At 37.3% G+C, this 18,878-nt stretch overlaps 1 protein-coding gene across 49 annotated transcripts in view; it reads left to right on the forward strand.

The window, feature by feature from the left end:
- Nucleotides 1-18,222, forward strand: part of RIMS2 (regulating synaptic membrane exocytosis 2) — a 775,242-nt gene extending 757,020 nt beyond the window's left edge. For all 49 annotated transcript variants that reach the window (XM_055286971.2, XM_055286974.2, XM_055286975.2 and 46 more), the window contains 5 exons: nt 8,707-8,848; nt 12,479-12,591; nt 13,271-13,372; nt 14,791-14,930; nt 15,410-18,222. In XM_055286971.2, the coding sequence (XP_055142946.1) occupies nt 8,707-8,848; nt 12,479-12,591; nt 13,271-13,372; nt 14,791-14,930; nt 15,410-15,628 (716 nt within the window). In that variant the 3' untranslated portion in view covers nt 15,629-18,222. The remainder of the gene's footprint in view (nt 1-8,706; nt 8,849-12,478; nt 12,592-13,270; nt 13,373-14,790; nt 14,931-15,409) is intronic.
- The last annotated feature ends 656 nt before the right edge of the window (nt 18,223-18,878 follow it).

Below are 18,878 nucleotides of genomic sequence, written 5' to 3' on the forward strand. Positions count from 1 at the left end.
TTTTACATTATGTGATAGAGTCTGGATTCATATCGTATTGATAACATTTTCTTACATACAGCATTTTCACATATGACATGACATTTTCTACTTTTCTATAGACAAGTATTTTCAATTTATGTATTGTTTTTACTGAAAATAAGTGATTTTATTAATGGATATGTGAATACTATTATGAGTCATCATACTGCATGTTAATTTTATATACAAAGGGCAGGCGAAAAGTAGTTAGAAATGTAAAAGAATATCAGGAATTAGAGACATAAAAAATTAGTTTCCAAGAAGAGCGTAAGGAGACATGATGACTAAATGTAATGTGGTATCCTGGATCAGAAAAAGCACTTCATGTGAAAACTAAGGACAGCAGAATAAAGTATAAACTTTAGTCAGTAGTCATATATCAATATTAGTTAATTGCCACAAATTTACCATACCTATGTAAGATGTTAATAATTAGGAAAACTGGATGTGGGGGTGCTAGAATTCTCTGTACTATCTTTGGCAATTTTCCTGTAAATCTAAAACTATTCTAAAATCAAATCTTTATTTAAAATTATTTCGATGTGTTTTAAATGTGAATCTGAATTTTAAGAAAAATGATTAAAATTTCTTTAAGTATGCTTATAAAACAAAAGCCATGAAAACAGTTATGAAATAGAATATCAAATTCAGAGTTTTTAACAGAGCTGTATTCAAAATGGCCAATTTTTAAATGATGTTGAAAACAAAAAAATAGACAAATTTAAAACTTTATTTACAAGAAAATGGAATACTGTCTATTGTATGTATCTGTCAGAATAGGTTAGGTTGTAGTAACAACTAAAAATATTAATGGCTTAACACAAAAAATTTATGTCTCACTCCTGCTACTTGTCCATTGAGAGTCCTGTGTGTGGCTGTACTCAAGCTGATGGAAGGAGACATAGTGAGTCATACATACATCAGCTGCTAAATCTTCTGCCCTGAAGTTACATGGGTTAGTTTTGCTCACGTTGGACAAACAAGTCACATGAACACACCTAACTTCAGAGGTGGGAATAAAGTGAATATACATGAATAGCCCTAACATCTACCGTAATCATGACCCCTGCTTGAAGCTCACCATGCTGTAGCTATTAGATATACAACTTTTTTTTTTTTTTTTTTTGAGACGGAGTCTCGCTCTTTCGCCCAGGCCAGACTGCAGTGGCACGATCTAGGGTCACTGCAAGCTCCGCCTCCCGGGCTGACGCCATTTTCCTGCCTCAGCCTCCCAAGTAGCTGGGACTACAGGTGCCTGCCACTGCGCCTGGCTAATTTTTTGTATTTTTTTAGTAGAGACGGGGTTTCACCGTGTTAGCCAAGATGGTCTTGATCTCCTGACCTCGTGATCCATTCGCCTTGGCCTCCCAAAGTGCTGGGATTACAGGCGTGAGCCACTGCGCCTGGCCTAGATATATAACTTTTATAATATTAAATAGTTGTGACAAAGCTTTTGGAATGAATGGATTCATGTTAAAGTCTGAAACAATTTTGAGTGTCAATTGTTAATTTTTAATTTCAATTTTATTTTAATTGTAAATGCAGAGCCTGGATTAGCCCAAACGAAATTGTTGGCTATTTGTCTTTATTTTGTTCAGACTTTTAGAGATTTGAATTACATTTATGATAGTAGCAAGACCTAAGAAACATAAGTATATGAGCTTTTACATGCAGTCAGAGTAATCCATGACAGTGTCCCCATATTGAGGTTTTGCAGGACCAAATAAATAAATAAATCAACCTCTTTCATATCTTGATATAAAATCTGCTGATGGGAGGGAAGTTATAAAATCTGCCGATGGGCACTATTTACAATAGCAAATACTTGGGACTAACCCAAATGCCCATCAATAATAGACTGGATAAAGAAAATGTGGCACATATACACCATGGAATACTATGCAGCCATAAAAAAGAATGAGTTCATGTCCTTTGCAGGGACATGGATGAAGCTGGAAGCCATCATTCTCAGCAAACTAACACAGGAACAGAAAACCAAACACCGCATCTTCTCACTCATAAGTGGGAGTTGAACAATGAGAGCACACGGACACAGGGAGGGGAACATCACACACTGGGGCCTGTTGAGGGGTAGGGGGCAAGGACAGGGATAGCATTAAGACAAATACCTAATACATGCGGGGCTTAAAACCTAGATGATGGGTTGATAGGTGCAGCAAAGCACCATGGCACATGTATACCTATGTAACAAACCTGTATGTTCTGCACATGTATCCCATAACTTAAAGTAAAATTTTTAAAAAAACTGCTGATGGGAGAGAAGTCATGTCCACAGAGTCTACCACAGAGGTTGATGAAGGTGCTGGAGACAATTGTTATATATTAAATTTTAGGAATTAAAGGACCAAGGTGGAAGAGAGTAAAAGTAGAATTTACAATTATTGATTCTTAAAGATGAAAAAGTCTTCTACCGAAGACAAACTAGCCACTCAGGACCTCAACTTTCTCATTGCTGCAATAAGGGAGTGCATAAACTACATAGATATGCTGGATACCCAAGATTGCTTCCTAAAATCTGTGAGTCAATAATTTTAGAAATTCTCATTGTAATGCATTTTTAATATGCTTTAAATGTAACACAAATGGTTTTCTAAATTATACTCACTCTGAGAAATGGTAATTTTGAATAAAATGCAAAAAATAGCAACTTGTTAAAGCATATAAATTGTGGTCTAAACTAAAATGTAAAGTCAGTTTTCATAATCTGCCAACTATTCTTCATTCTGTTTCCACAAATCATTTTGCATATTGACATTGAGAAAACCCTGAATCCAAAGTAAGTCTGTCTGCAGTACATGAGACCTTGCAGGTGGGAGCAACCAGGAATGGGTTATGTGAATCCAAGATTTGAAAGGAGGTCACCATGACATTAAGTTTGACAATGCATTGTAAGCCCTGCCTTGAGTGGGGCTTAGAATAGTTTACAAGTCAGTAGCAGAAAGGATCTTTTGGTTTTTGTTGTCAAGTAACCCAAAAGGTTTTCTGGTTTCCAGATATTATTAGGGGAAACTGACCCTTTGGTCTTTTGTTTAATCAAATGGCTTTACTGAGGGTGCCAGGTAAATGAGTCATCAGACTAAGCAGGGCAGAATAACGAGGACACCTCCTGTGTTCTTCCTTCTGCCTGTGATGTTTTGCAGTTCAAGAACTTGATTTTTACCTGCAGGCATCTTCTCCAAATGTACTTTGGCTTAAAATACCTAATACCAAAATGAGTGATTTCAGGGCTCAACAACAGCACCATCTGGGCCTTACCTGAGTATTTTTTTGATGTCTCAATACACACACACACACACATTATACATATATGTTTATGTATGCATGTGTATATTTATATGTATGTGTATACTTTTTTAAATGTACACTTTTTAAAATAATGGCTAAGTTTTTACAGTTTTGATGGTCCACCCCTAAGTCATAATAGGATATTTTAATAAGTCTCCTCATGTAAAACACTTATCTACAAAGGACTCAGAACTTACTGTATTAGTTTTATATTACAGTATAACAATTATCACAAATTTAACAGCTGAAAACACCCATTTATTAATTCACAGTTCTGTAGGTCACAAGTCTGGCACGTTTGGCTGGGTTTTCTCTCTAGAGCATCACATGGCTGAAATGAAGATGTTGCCTGGGCTGAGTTCTTGTCTGGAGGTTCTAGGGGAGAAAATCGGCTTTCAAGGCCCTTTTGGTGGTGGACAGAATCCAATTCCTTACAGTTGCAGGCCTGAAGTCCCCATTTTCTTGCTGTCAGCCAGGCATCACTCTCAGCAGCTAGAGGCTGCTCTCACATCCTTTCCATGTGGCCCCTTCCCTCTTCAGGCAGAGAGAGGTATATTGAATTTTCTTGTGTTTCACATCTCTGTGATTTCCTTTTCTGGAACCAGCCAGAGAAAACACTCTGCTTTGAAAGGGCTGGTGTGGTTCAGTTACGCCCATTCAGATAAGCACCCTATCTTTAGGTCAACTGATTAGTAACCTTAATTACATCTGCAAAATCCCTTTTACCATGTAAAGTACCATAATCATGGGTGTCATCTTAGAATTCTCCCTACCACATTTTCTTTATATAGACCTTCATTGTTATGTAGATTCAGTTTTTAAGTTGAATAACATGACACATCATTTGGAACATTAAATGTGAATCATGGTAATGAATGACATTCAAGTTAAATTAGTTTTATTGTGAATGTAGCTAAAGATTTTGTGGTGCTGAAAAATAAATTACTTTTTAAATAAGCCTATAAATGTATTTGATAATGGAACATTGAAAAAGACATGTATTAAAGGGCTACTATAAATGTTCAGTATATTAGCTGGATTTATTTGATTATGTCAGATGATAGTGAGTAGAGTATCTCCTCAATGTATGCTGTTAATCATGGTCTTGGTTATGCATTAATACACAAACTCATAGACGTTAGAACTCAAAGATATCAGATATCATCTGCCCTCCTCCCCCTCCCTTTTTTATAAATGAGGAGCCAGAGATTCAGAAAGGGGATATGACTCAGCGAGGACAATAGATAGAGCTCACAAGTTAGTGGTAGAGTCAGGCCTAGAATACATAGTTTCAAATTCCATATCTGGTAATAATAACAGTACAATTAATTGAAGCTTTTCTATGCATCAGGCACTATCCTAAGTGCTTTAAATGCATTGTTTTCCTTAATACTCACAAAAATTCCTACCTCATTCTTAATGAGGTAGGCTTATTATTGCTGTCATTTCAGTTTGAGGAAACTGAGTCACAGAGAGGGTATGTAACTTGCTCAGTGTCACCCACCTTGTAAATGGTAGAGTGGAGACTAAAAGAGAAGCAGTTTGATCCCAGGGCCTGACTCCTTCACTGTGCTCTGCTTTTCCTACCCCATTAAGCTGCTTCTAATAGGGCCTTCCATATGCAGTTACAGCATTAGCACAGTAAAATCTCCATAGACAGCTGCACAAGCTCCCCCTTTAGTTATATTCTGACAATGAAGTACTGAATAGCAGAAAATGTGGAGTCTGGGAACTGTCTACAAATGCTGGTTCTGTCACTTACTATGTTGCTTCAGGGAATTATGTAAACTTCTGGGGCCCTTAGATGCTATATCTGTAAAATTGAGATTTTTAGCATTGTTATGAAGGGGACACATGTAAGAAGCAACCTGTAAACAAAAGAATTACATGCTTATCATATTATTCTTTGACAAATGGTGCTGGTTCTCATAACCCTATAATGGCAGATTTTCAAGTCACTTTAGCTATGATAGAGTCAGACCTTAAATTAAAAACTTTAGATCTTTGACATTGCAGAGGCTGTGTTCTGAGATCTTTAAGAATCTCATTTCCTTTTTTAAGTCATATGTTTCTTGTACGTATCCTCATTCCACATGCTCAAATGTCACTGAAGTTTTATGTCTCACTTGATGGCAATTTTTTCACAAGGGCACTGTTCACAGGAAATGAACATTAAAGCTCCATGGAGAGACACACTTGTACAAAATTGTATTACTTCTTGCTTGGGGTTTTTGTTTGTTTGTTTCTGAGACAGAGTCTTGTTCTGTCACCCAGGCTGGAGTGCAGTGGTGCAATTTCAGCTCACTGCAACCTCTGCCTCCTGAGTTCAAGTGATTCTCCAGCCTCAGCTTCCCAAGTAGCTGGGATTACAGGTATGGGCCACCATGCCTGGCTAATTTATTTTAGCAGAGACAGAGTTTCACCATGTTGGTCAGGCTGGTCTCAAACTCCTGGCCTCAAGTGATCTGCCTGCCTTAGCCTCCCAAAGTGCTGGGATTACAGGTGTGAGCCATCGTGCCCAGCCTACTTTTTGATATAGTTATTTGAGGACCACTCAAATGAAATCATAAATATTAACTTCATGAATATCAGGATGTACTCTGCATTCTCATTCTTTCATTTCTCCTTAACATTCTCCCTTATTTTTAAAAACATATATGTGAAGTTTTGGGTTGGGGGTGGGGGCTTGGTTGTTGTTTTGTTTTGTTTTTTCCTACACCATTTGAAAGTAAATTGCAGAATATATAACATTTCAGGTCTAAATACTTTAGCATGTATCTCCTAATAAGAAAATTCTTTATAATACATGTCATTATTCACCTTAAAAAATAACAATTTTCTAATCTCATCTAATGTCAAATGCATATTCAAATTTTTCTTAACTTGTCCTAAAATTACTTTTATACTGTTTTGCATATAGAGTTTCCTGTTTTGCTTTCCCAAACAAGAAGTTCGAGTACGCTCATAGCATTTGATGGTTAAATTTCTTTGATATATTTTAATCCAGAATAATTCCCTTACCTTATTTCTTTGTTTGTTTTCATGATATTAACTTTTTTTAAGAGACTAGGCCAACTTTCTTGAACAATAGTCCATGTTCTGGATTTCTCTGATTGTTTTGTGTATGTGTGTCTATCATATATCTTGTTACTCTATCACCTGTTTTTGAAAACTTGAAGTTGGCTCCAAAGATCTGATTAGAAACAGGTTGCATGTTTTTGTCTAGAACAACTTGACAAGTGATGCTTTGTATTTTATATCTGGAGGTGCATATGATTGTCCCCGCTTAGTGCTGCTAAGTTTGATCACTTTATTAAGATGGTGGCAGCCTGGTCTCCCAGTGTTAAAGTACTTTTTTTTTCCTTTAACAATTAGAATAATTTATGGAACAATTATTTGGCTCATATGAGTATCCTTTCTACCATCTAATAGTATTAGCCCCCATTGATGAGCCTTGCTTCTATCATTTATTCCAATGGAGGTTGCAAATTGATAAATTTTAAATTTTATGTAAAATTTAATGCTTTTACATTTACTAATATTCTGCTGTAAAGAAGATCTTTCCCTTATTAGTAGGGGATGTTTTGTATCTTGTTACAGTTCATATCAGTACAACATGTTTACTATCAGTTATCTAAAATATCAGCCTTAGATTGTGGAACTAAGTTATAGATCAGTCATAATTTATATTTCATTTATACTCTTTAAAGCATTTTGGTGTACATTAATGTTGGAAGTAGAGAATGGATGAAATTTAAGGCAGTATTTCAAAATGGTAAATACTTGTAAGAGACTTGGTGAAAAGAGATTTCGACAAATCACTGGCAATATCAGCAAATATTTATAGACCTAAAAATAACTTATTGCTGGGCACGGTGGCTCATGCCTGTAATCCCAGCACTTTGGGAGGCTGAGGTGGGTGGATCACAAGGTCAGGAGTTCAAGACCAGCCTGGCCAACATAGCGAAACCCCATCTTTACTAAAAATACAAAAATTAGAAGGGCATGGTGGTGGTCACCTGTAATCCCAGCTACTTGGGAGGCTGAGGCAGGAGAATCACTTGAAGCCGGGAGGCGGAGGTTGCAGTGAGTGGAGATTGTGCCACTGCACTTCAGCCTGGGCAACAGTGCAAGACTCTGTCTCACAAAAAAAGAACTTACTAATACCAGGCACTAAAAGAGCTAACTGTATGGTTGTATCCCAAAAAGCTATCAATATGCACAGTATGGATAAAGATTTAAGCCTGACAAGAAGTAATCGAGTACAAATCATCTGGACTATCACCCTCTTGCTCGAGCTTTGGTAGCCTCTCAACTTCACATCTCAACACTCATAGCTTTTGTAATTTGGGCTCAGTTTTTTGTGGAACCCACTCCCCCATGACTTTACATGTGCTTTGGTCATTGCACCTCCCTTAAATGCACGTGGTCATCCCTATCCTTGCACCTTTGCCCATGCTGTTTCCCTTGCTTACGAAGCTCTCTTCTCACCTCTCGTTAAGTCCCAATCTGCCTATTTTTCATGCCCAGCTCAAATCCTACACCCTCTATGACACACCTTCTTCCCTGACCTCTCCAGATAGTACTTCCTATCTGTGTCACGTCTGTAGTATTTGACTCAGTTTCCTGTTTGGTCTTCTAATTGGTTTCTATTAGTAAATCACATCACCAAACTATTAAAGATCCTTGAGGACATGATCATCCGTGAACAAAAACTAAAAATCCCTTTTCACATTATTTTGGTGAGTTTTTGCATTGCTCTTGGAATATCTTTCTGAAAGTTACCAATAGATGTGAAACTGTTGGCAAACTAGGCTCTCTCCTTTGTGTAGATTCTTTTTCCTTCTAATATCTATCACCCTACAAAAACAGACTTTCCTATAAAAGTTAAGACTGGAATTTGAGGATTGCGCGCCATCTGTTTCTTTGTAAATTGTATGAAGGCCTGGTTCTTTTACTATGATTAAAAGAAAGGGAAAAATATGGTGAGCAGAAATTAATCCGGCATTTAAATATTACAGTGAAAACAAAAGATAGGCATAAATTGACCTGACATTTAAGTATTACAATGAAAATAAGGCTTATTTTTTTTCCTTAGGTTGAATCTTTTTGTTTCTTATATTAACAATTTGCACACTGTTTTAAATGGAAATAAAACAATGGTGTTTTGTGCTTCTTACAGATTTTTTAGAAAATCTTCATCCCACACGACATGACATTGTTTAAAATTATTTTAAATACCTTTTCTTTCTGTCTCCTTAACAAGAGCACTTTGTATTTACACAGTTCTTTGCATCTGATGATCTCAGAGCCTTGGCTGATATTTCTTATCAGATAGTGATGACAAAGCTGTTACACTTTTTGTTTCTATCTCTGCAGAAGCAGGAGGTAAAAAACTAAGGAGCACTGTCCAAAGAAGTACAGAAACAGGCCTGGCCGTGGAGATGAGGAACTGGATGACTCGACAGGCAAGCCGAGAGTCTACAGATGGTAGCATGAACAGCTACAGCTCAGAAGGAAAGTGAGTGAGGTTGCATATGATGTGTGTCTCCTCCGTGCCTCACCTATCTCACTCTATGTGCCTTCACAGAGATTTTCTAACTCTCACGCTCTTCAGAACCACTTTAATTTTCACTGGCTGATTTCCTGTGAAGAGAACTTTGCTCACCTGCCACTGAGCAATGTGACATATCTGGCTTTTTATATCAAGTGAAATAGGTTTGGGGATAAAGTGTTTTGCCTTAATGGCAAGTTGCTAAAATGTGACTCTTACAATGCAATGCAAATAAAATGTTTTGCCCTAGCTTGAAATAATATATAAAAGCCCAAAAATAATAAGCATGCATGCCACACCATGTGAACAATGCTAGTTTTAAGAATCTCCATCCTGAGAATTATTGCTAAAAAATATGGAATGCTGGCGTATACTTAGTTCCATGTTGTAACAAACAACTATAATTATTTAATTATATTAAATATAACAGCCAAAAAGAAACGCCACCAAAAAAGTTGGGGAGCCTTTTACATAGTTATCAAGTAGCTTTCCTTTGAATCAACTGTCTCAGATATTTTTAAAGCATTTGTAGCTTGTATAGTTCTGTCAGCAACAAATTAATAGTACTTAGCAACTAAAGATCTGGAAGTGGGGCTGTAACGGACATTAATAAAGGAAAATGGGGTTTACTGGCCTCACTGTCATCACCATATAAGTATTAGATGTTTAGATAACCTATGTGTGGCCATTTTACAGATGTGAGGCCGTAGGAGCTGTTGGCACAGCATGAATGGTATGTCTCAGGATAATTTGTCTAGCACGACAACATAAATACAAGAGATATAAGTGGTTTCTATACATTTATAAGTAGGCTTATATGGGATACTTATAGAAACAGACTAAAACATTTGTATTAAATATTTGAGAATTGAGGTCGGGGGGAGAAATAGATTCACTATTCATTAAGGAAGTCTAAAAAGAGGGAAAATCAATTGAAAAGTGAATGTGCATTGAGCACTAATCATTGCAAAGAACTACATTAGATACTGTTAGGGATATAAAAATGTTTACACTGTAGCCCCTGCTCCAGATGTTTATAGTCTTATTGTAAAAAGAGGATGAATACCCATAAATTCATTCAACAAATATTACCATACCTTCCAGTGGGCCAGTCACTGTGCTGTACGTTGGGGATATAAGTCATAGGAGGGAGGGAGTAAATCTCCATGGCTAAGATTATGGGCTTTGCAGTCATATAGGCCTGGTTCTCTCATCTGGGTCTTCTCTTTTCTTTTTTTTTTTTTTTGTTTTTGTTTGTTTTCTTTTCTTTTGTTTCCTTTCCTTTCCTTCTGTAGAACTTACAATATTCCAGGCATGGTTCTAGATGCTAGAGATACAGCAGTGAACAAAGCAGACCCTATCTCCCCAAAAGTAAAATACTGTCATCACATTTACACTCTATTAGAGAAGACAAACAATAAGAAAAATTGTTAAAATGTATATAAAAGAAAAACTAGTAAAATATATAGTAGATTAGATAGCATACATGCTAAGGAGAAAAATACAGCAAGGAAGAGAGATGATCAAGAGGGTGGAGGTAAGATTTGACACAGGATAGTCGGGGAAAGGAGATATTCGAGTGAAGATGTGAAGGAATTTAGTGAGCAGAGGGATATCTGAAGGAAGAACATTCTAGGATGAAGATTGCTTCAGAGACCCTGAGGCAGGAGCTGGCCTGGTGTCAGCAGTGAGGAGGGCAGCACTGGGGAGGAAAAGTGGGAGCAGTAACGGATGAGGAATTAGGGCATGTGGCAGGCGCAGGGACAGCTTATACAAACTTTATGTAATGCAAGGACTTTGCTTTTACTGAGTGGGGTGAGAAGATGTTGGATGGTTTTGAGCAGAGGAGTGACAGGATCTGACTTCCGTTTTTGGCAGATCAGTCTGACTGCTGAGGGGGCAAGGGGCCAGGACAGCAAGGGCAGCAACAGGGAGAGCATTCACAAGGCTGCTACAGGAATACAGAAGCCAGGGAATGGTGGCTTGGACCAGAGTGTAGTGTTAGTGAGGTCAGATTCTGAATGTATTTTGACAGTAGAGCAAGTAAGATTTATTGATGCATTTGATGTGGGTAATGAGAGAAGAGAGAGTATATTTGTTTGCCAGGGCTACCATAATAAAATACCGCAGGCTGGGTGGCTTAAACAACAGGAATCTATTTTCTCACAGATCAGTAGGCTAGAAGTCCAAGATCAAGGTGTCCGCAGGTTTGAGTTCTCCTGAGGCTTTTCTCCTTGGATTGCAGATGGCCACATTCTTGTGATGTCTTCTCACAGCATTTTCTCTGTGCTTACCTACTCCTGGTATCTCTTCCTCATCTTATAAGGACATGGGTCATATTGGATTAGGGCTCCATGCAAATGGCCTCATTTAACCTTCTCTCTTTAAAGGCCCTATGGCCAAATACAGACATATTGAACTTTAGGGCTTCAACATAAGAATTTTGGGATGACACGATTCAGTCCCTAACAGAGAGGAAGGAAGGAAGATGCCTCCAAGGTTGACCAGTTGGAAGAATGAAGAATGAAGTTACCATTTATCAAGATGGAAATCTTTTGACAGGACCAGAGTTTGGATTTTTTGTTTGTGTGTTTGCAGTGGGGGGACAGGAGCATGGGGAGAGTCAGTTTTGGACAATTTGAGTTTCAGGTGCCTATTACATATCCAAGCAGATATGTAGACTAAGCAATTGGAACATAGATCTGTGGCCCAAGGGAGAGATCCAAGCTGGAGATGCCAATCTAGGCAATAGCAGCATAGATGGCATTTAAAACCATGAGACTGGATGAAATTATCAAGGGAATTCAGACATAGAAAAAAGATAAAAGGTCAAAGGATTGAGCTCCAGTGTTTAGTGGCAGAACTAGCAGAGGAGGTTAAGGCTGAGTGGCAGAAGGGAAAAGTGGGAAACCAGGAGACTGGAGTGTGCAGAAAGCAGTGGGAGACAGTGTTTCAAGGAAGAGGGGGCAAGGTCAATTGTATCAAATGATCAGAGAATTTTAGTGGAGTGGCAACAGTGAAAACATGATTAGACTTTCAAGAGAGAATGAGAGGAAAGAAATCGAAGACAGCACATAGAGACAATTATTTCAAGGAGAGAAATGGGGTAGTAACTGGAGAGGGAAATGAGGTCAGGAAAGGGATTTTTTTTATATGGTGGAAGAAATAACAGCATATTTGTATGTAGGTGGGAATGATCCAGAAACATTTCTTCGTGTATGAAATAGGAGAAATAATAGAATCTATCATAGTGCAGCTAGGAGGATTAAATATGATAAAGCCTGGATGGAGTAAGTGCTCAATATGTGCTGAGTGTTACTCATAGAAATCAGTCTGCCTTTGAGACCAAGGAAGAGAAAGACTCACCAGCAGAAGCCTGCAGTGCAGTGTGACAGGTGCTGCTGGTGTCATACTTGGGCTGCTGAGAATATGAAGGAAGAGCCCTGGGAGGTGGAACTGGGTATTTTGATCCAGTAAATATAAGTGGCAAAATAATAGGACTAGTCTTGCCACAATAATGAGGCTAGAATGAAACCAAGCTTACCTGAAAATAAATAGGGGTTGGGGATTTAATCTCATATGTTATTTTGCTTTCAGTCTGATTTTCCCTGGTGTTCGCTTGGCCTCTGATAGCCAGTTCAGTGATTTCCTGGATGGCCTTGGCCCTGCTCAGCTAGTGGGACGCCAGACTCTGGCAACACCTGCAATGGGTAAGAATTTCTGCCACATTATTTCACTATTTTGTTTTAGATTGTTGAAAATGAAATTCTCTAAATTTCATAGAATCTTCTGTCCCTCTCTCTCTCTCTTTCCCTCTCTCTCTCTCCATTTTTTTTTTTTTTTTTTTTTAAGGCAGAGTTTCACTCTGTTGCCCAGGCTGAAGTACAGTGGCATAACTATGGTTCACTGCAGCCTCGACCACCTTGGCTCAAGAAATCCTCCCACCTCATCTTCCCAAGTAGCTGGGACTACAGGCATGCGCCACCATACCCAGCAAACATTTTGACTTTTTTTTTGTAGAGACAGGGCCTCACTGTGCTGACCAAGCTGGTCTCAAACTCCTGGCCTCAAGCAATCCTCCTGCCTTCACCTCCCAAAGTGCTGGGATTACAGGCATGAGCCACTGGGCTCAGCCCAGTGGAATCTTTAACAGTATTATCAGCAGGAATCAAGACCTTAGATTTTAAGAACAAAAAATATGTAACCATTATTTCTCTTTTAATTTTAATGCTTTTTAAAGGAAGATATTATTGATAGAATTTTAAGTATATTTGAATTTAAGAAAGTACGTGGGAAATGATGAAACGATGTTAAACCAAGGTCTTTGACTCTATTTTCCTTAGTGCATTTGTATATTAAAGCACATTTGTTTCTTCCTCCTTCCATTAGGTGACATTCAGGTAGGAATGATGGACAAAAAGGGACAGTTGGAGGTAGAAATCATCCGGGCCCGTGGCCTTGTTGTAAAACCAGGTTCCAAGACACTGCCAGGTAAAAACAAAAGAGATTTTTCTATTATTGTCCATAATCCATATTGTTTCAATTTAGAGACCTTTTGATTGGTTTAGACCTTTGATTTAGTTAATCAAAGTTACTAATGGATGGTTCATTATGACTGGTTTGGTGCTGGAGTCATTTGTGTGTTTATCCTGAAGTGTTCAGTGAGGATGATCTGGTGGGGATAATGGAAGTTGTTAAATAAATACATACATAGTAGAAACCACTGCAAAATAAAAACCACCCCACTTAGATCATTCATTTTGTCACACCATGTACACAAGGAGTTCTTTTTTCTTATTAGCTAGTCTTTTGTGTTATTCTTCAGTTTCTCTAGAGCTTCAAAATTCTCCTCAGGAATCCATAAGTCTCTGGAATTAGAATAAAAATAGATTCAGGCTCCAAGAGTAGCATAAGCTATGTATGCTGGATATTCTAATTATAAGACTTTTACTTCCTATAATCTGAGGAAAGAGAGGCACTATTATAACTTCTTATGCTACATATTTCAAACTGAAATGTCATTTTAATCTAAGGTGCTTGAAGGCATGGAAGGTGCCACAGTGCTCCAAATACATCATGTAGAGATTGTTTGATAAGATGTATAAAACAATTCCTGAGGATTCTGAAACTTGATTTCTAGCCTCAGCATCTCTACTGATTGACTTACAATTTTGGCTCTCAATTTTCTATTTCTAGCTTCAGCATCTCTACTGATTGACTTGTAACTTTGACTCTTTTCTATCCTTGCAGAAATTTTTAATTATAATATGTAATCTGTTCTATAACCTTGCACTAGTGATTAAGACAGTTGTGTTAATATATGTCTTAGAGCTAGTCAACTCATTCTGCTATAAAAATCATGATTTGTACATGCATGAAAATGGTTTTTATGAAGTGTCTGTTGGATAATTTTAAGCCATATATTTTCTAATTAGTTGCCTCTTAGCTAATTTGATCGATATCACATGAAATTCCACTACTGTTATACCCACACCACCACCAATAAATAAATGCTTTTGAGTGATAATCACTATTTGTGGGGATGAGTGAATGAAACAATATAGCTTCAAGCATGTTAAATAGATTTAAGTATTGATAAATTAAAGACTGAGTAGGACATCTCTCAGGACTGGAAGCATTTCACCTTATTTAATGCAGTGTGTAAACCTATATAACCAGTTGATGAAAAAAATAATAATACACTCAGAGGCTATGTCAGCATCCCCTGAAACTCTCTGAAAGACACAGTTATCCACTGTTTATCTAATGATTTTGACAGAATGCAGCTAGGCCAGTGGCGTGATTGCTAGCTCTTTCAGCCAAAGATTAAACTGGTAAATGTCACCGTGAGTTGGCCATTTCATGTCCATAGTTTATTGCTTATTCTCCTCTGTGTTTTCTTTCCCAAGCACCATATGTAAAGGTGTATCTATTAGATAACGGAGTCTGCATAGCCAAAAAGAAAACAAAAGTGGCAAGAAAAACGCTGGAACCCCTTTACCAGCAGCTATTATCTTTCGAAGAGAGTCCACAAGGAAAAGTTTTGCAGGTATCTACTTAATTGTTTATCCCTTACCTAAGAAAGTATTTTTCATGGAGTCAGACATTATACCCCAAATCTTTTCTATTGTATTCTTTTATTTGTTTATTTATTTATTTATTTATTTATTTTATTTATTCAGTTCCTCACAACTGAAATTCTTTGGAAACTTTTCAAAGCAGTGGCTTAGTGCTATAAAGCAATATACGTTGTCATTTTCTTTAAAGTGATTTACAGACATGCAAATCCCCACCACACATAAATTCCAGTCTCTCTGGATTTCTTAATACCTTAATGCTTCAGTACAATTTCCCCAGTGTACCTTTAGATTCTGCTAGTTAAAGACAACTATTCTATTATACAGATTTTAACTTGATCTTTGATGTCAGAAAATTAACTGAATGTACTTTAATATTTTAATATATTTTACAAGTTTTTCTATGTGCACAGTTACACTGACATCACTCTACTTTTTCTTTTGCCAACAGATCATCGTCTGGGGAGATTATGGCCGCATGGATCACAAATCTTTTATGGGAGTGGCCCAGATACTTTTAGATGAACTAGAACTATCCAATATGGTGATCGGATGGTTCAAACTTTTCCCTCCTTCCTCTCTAGTAGATCCAACCTTGGCCCCTCTGACAAGAAGAGCTTCCCAATCATCTCTGGAAAGTTCAACTGGACCTTCTTACTCTCGTTCATAGCAGCTGTAAAAAACTGTTGTCGCAGCAACCAGCGTTAAAAAAAAAAAAGAAAAAATCACAGGTTGCAAACCCTGGTAACACTGCATGCTTAATGTTGTGTCTTCTGAGCCTGTTTCTAGGGATACAAAGCGATCCTGTGTTCTCAGAGGAAGTTGCACACATTGTGCCCTAAAGAAGGCCCTCAGGTGAAAGAGCAGAGCTGTGAAGAACTATCAGGTTTGGAATTCAATGACACTCGAGTTCTGGTCCAATCTGAAGCCATGGATTAATCTCAAAGAATCAGTCAGTTTCATGCAACAGAAGCCCTTTTCAATGGCACCTTTATATTTTTATCGTTCCTTTTTCTTCATTTATCTAACCCCAAAGCCCTGATATGCCACAGAAGTGGAGCTATATAGCCATGAAGCGGTGTTACAGGTGAGGAGTGAAATCCTAGGAAGCATCAGGTGAAAAGCAGGAGACCAAAGAAGTGGTCAGGAACAATCATCAGCCCTCCTCTGGCCGGGGATCAGAGCAGTCAGTCCAGCAGGAAGAGTGGCAGACTCTGTAGCTCCATGGGCACATCATTTACTAATGCCAAGATGTGTTGGACTCTGAAAAACAAAATTCTGTGGCTACACTGTACTGAATGAAATTAAAGAAACTTTTTTTGCATGGACACAGATTAGCTGAATACTTAAATTATTTTCTTGGGGCTGCAACTTGCAAAAAAAAAGATTAAAAATCAGCCATTTTCAACAATTTATATTTTTAAAAATAAATTTCACTAGTGCATGGTTTTAAAAAGGAGAGAGAATGCAACAGGGTGAACAAAGATACACCATGTTTATTCTTTAATCATAGTCTGTGTTTTGGCAGACATTACAAATGGAAATACTTTCTAGAAGATACTTAAAATTCTCTTTATGTGACAAATAAGTATAATATATTCAATTTATTTCCATGTTAAATATACAAATCTTATGAAGTTCAATATGTGCAAATTTTTCACATCTTTCTCCTTCTCTCACTTTTCCTCTTCTCCCTCTTTTAATCTTTTCTTTCTCCCTGCCAGAGTGAACCTTATACTAGAAAATTACAAGTTTTGATCTGATCCTCTCTTATACCCCATGTTTGATTCAGAGCTGTAGATGCCTCTGAATTTGCGAATTTCTCAAGGGAAAAATAACTTTAAGAGCTTTCTTTATTTCAAGCATGTTGAAAAGGATTTTGCAACATGACTTGGGAGTACATTAAAGTAAGTCAGCAAGTATTTGACAAAGAAGATATTTGAACTTTTGCAGTTTATTGTACAGTGCATGGTAATTTTTTTCACCTTTAAAATTCAGTTTACAGGAAAATTCTAAAATCATGTTGCCATTGTGATGTCCAATAAATTTGTTTTTAGCACCAGCATTATTCATACAGGGGTTAAAGTATTATTTGTAGAAGGTCTTAGGTTTTGTTTGTTTTTTAATCAGTTAAAGCAATTTCTTTAGTCAGTTTCCATTTACTATGTGAATAGAAGCACTGCTAAAAATTGGGAACCCTGAAACACAGGGCTGTTTAATTCATTTTTCTGTAGTAAAATTCAATTTTTCACAAATTGTATTTCTAAAGAAATACAGTAAACATAAATTTGCAACAATTTTAAAGCTCCAATTTTTAGGTGACTCAAAGAATGTCATTATGCCTATTAATAGTTATTTGATGCCATCACCAAAACTCTATGTGAAAATCTCCTAAGTCAAAACCCCTGCCTTTGATTTTACAGACAGTTATTACCATTGGGTGGTGCTGCAAGGTCAAATTTCTCCTAAGTTCCCCTATTTAGAGGAAAAGTCACTGGTTATTGTAATAAGCCACCCATGGTTCTTTATGTACATTTTGATAACACATTATTATAGCTTGATTTTAATTTTTTGCATTAATTTTTGAAATCCACATACATCTCATTTGTTCAAGGCCATGCACAAATATTTTTTTTAGTTCAGTGCTGACCATTAAAAACTATCATGCTTGATATGGTGCAAAAGTTAAAATAAGTATCACTAAAAATGCCTTCTCTTTATGTGGTGCAATATGAAATACACCAAGACTGTGTCTTGACATTCTGATGGACCCAGGTAAAGTTGTCAAAAGAATGAATAAAACTTTATTAAAATAATTTAGACACCTGTGTACCAGCAACAATTGATTTAATAGACCTACAGTGTCTATACTATCCCTTAGAATAAAGGTTTATGATTTTCCTGATACTAAGATGCAGTCACATAATCTTTTGTGCATATTCCTATACAAATTATTTCTAATTTTAGTAAGAAGGACGTGACTATGGAATATTTGTACATACTTGTCATTATGCAGTGTTTATTTAAAAGTTGGTGATTTTTTTTTTTAATTTTCACATCTGCACCTCGACTTGTGGTTTAGTCATGTAACTAGCACTATGCCAGTGACCGTTGTTGCCCTATGCATAGTATGTTTGAAAAGTAAAGGGAATTCCAGTTGGGAAAAAAGGGCGGATTAGTCCTGTAATGAACACCAACTAATGTAATTCAAATTCATTCTGGTGATGGTATTTAACACTTTAAATAAAACATTTTCTTTACAGACGTCTGCAGTGCTTTCTCTGACTTTCCTCCCCACACAGCCCTGAGCCTGCTGCAGCTCATTCCCTGAACTCATGTATCATTTAAAGAATGAAATCACCGTCTCCTACTTCTCAATAACATAAGTGGACTGCTGGTCTTCTTAGCAGCCCTCAGTAGAGCATTTCTTTAAAACGCCAAAGGATTTCTGCTCACACTATTAAAAGTTGCTGTTTTTTAAAATGTTATTATTTTGGATTGAGTTGCTTTCTGACTAAATGACTCAGCAACTCACAGATTTTATGAGTGAAATTTTTAATTTAGTCATGGCCTTCACTGACAGCATAGTCACAAATACTCAAGCACAGGCTCTGCTAGCCCCTGGGTGAAGATGGCGAAGGCATAACTGGCTTTATGCAGCATATGTGTTTCTGCTAAAGTGTCAGTTTTGCTTTGTGGGGAGTGGAGGGTGTGCTTATGTCCAGAGACTGGCTTCTACGTGTGGATATGAATGGGTGGGAGGATTTCTCCATATCCTTCTGGGGCAATTCCTCAACTGGGAGAAGGAAACTCTGTGGAGTTCTCATGGGAGTCTGCTTCAGGTTCAAGATTTAAGAGCTAGTTTGGATTCATATTTATTTAGTAATTGAACTGAAATCTAAGTCTAGCTGTCTCTCTAT

The sequence above is a fragment of the Symphalangus syndactylus genome, chromosome 7 (genome assembly GCF_028878055.3).
Source record: "Symphalangus syndactylus isolate Jambi chromosome 7, NHGRI_mSymSyn1-v2.1_pri, whole genome shotgun sequence".
NCBI lineage: Eukaryota > Metazoa > Chordata > Mammalia > Primates > Hylobatidae > Symphalangus > Symphalangus syndactylus.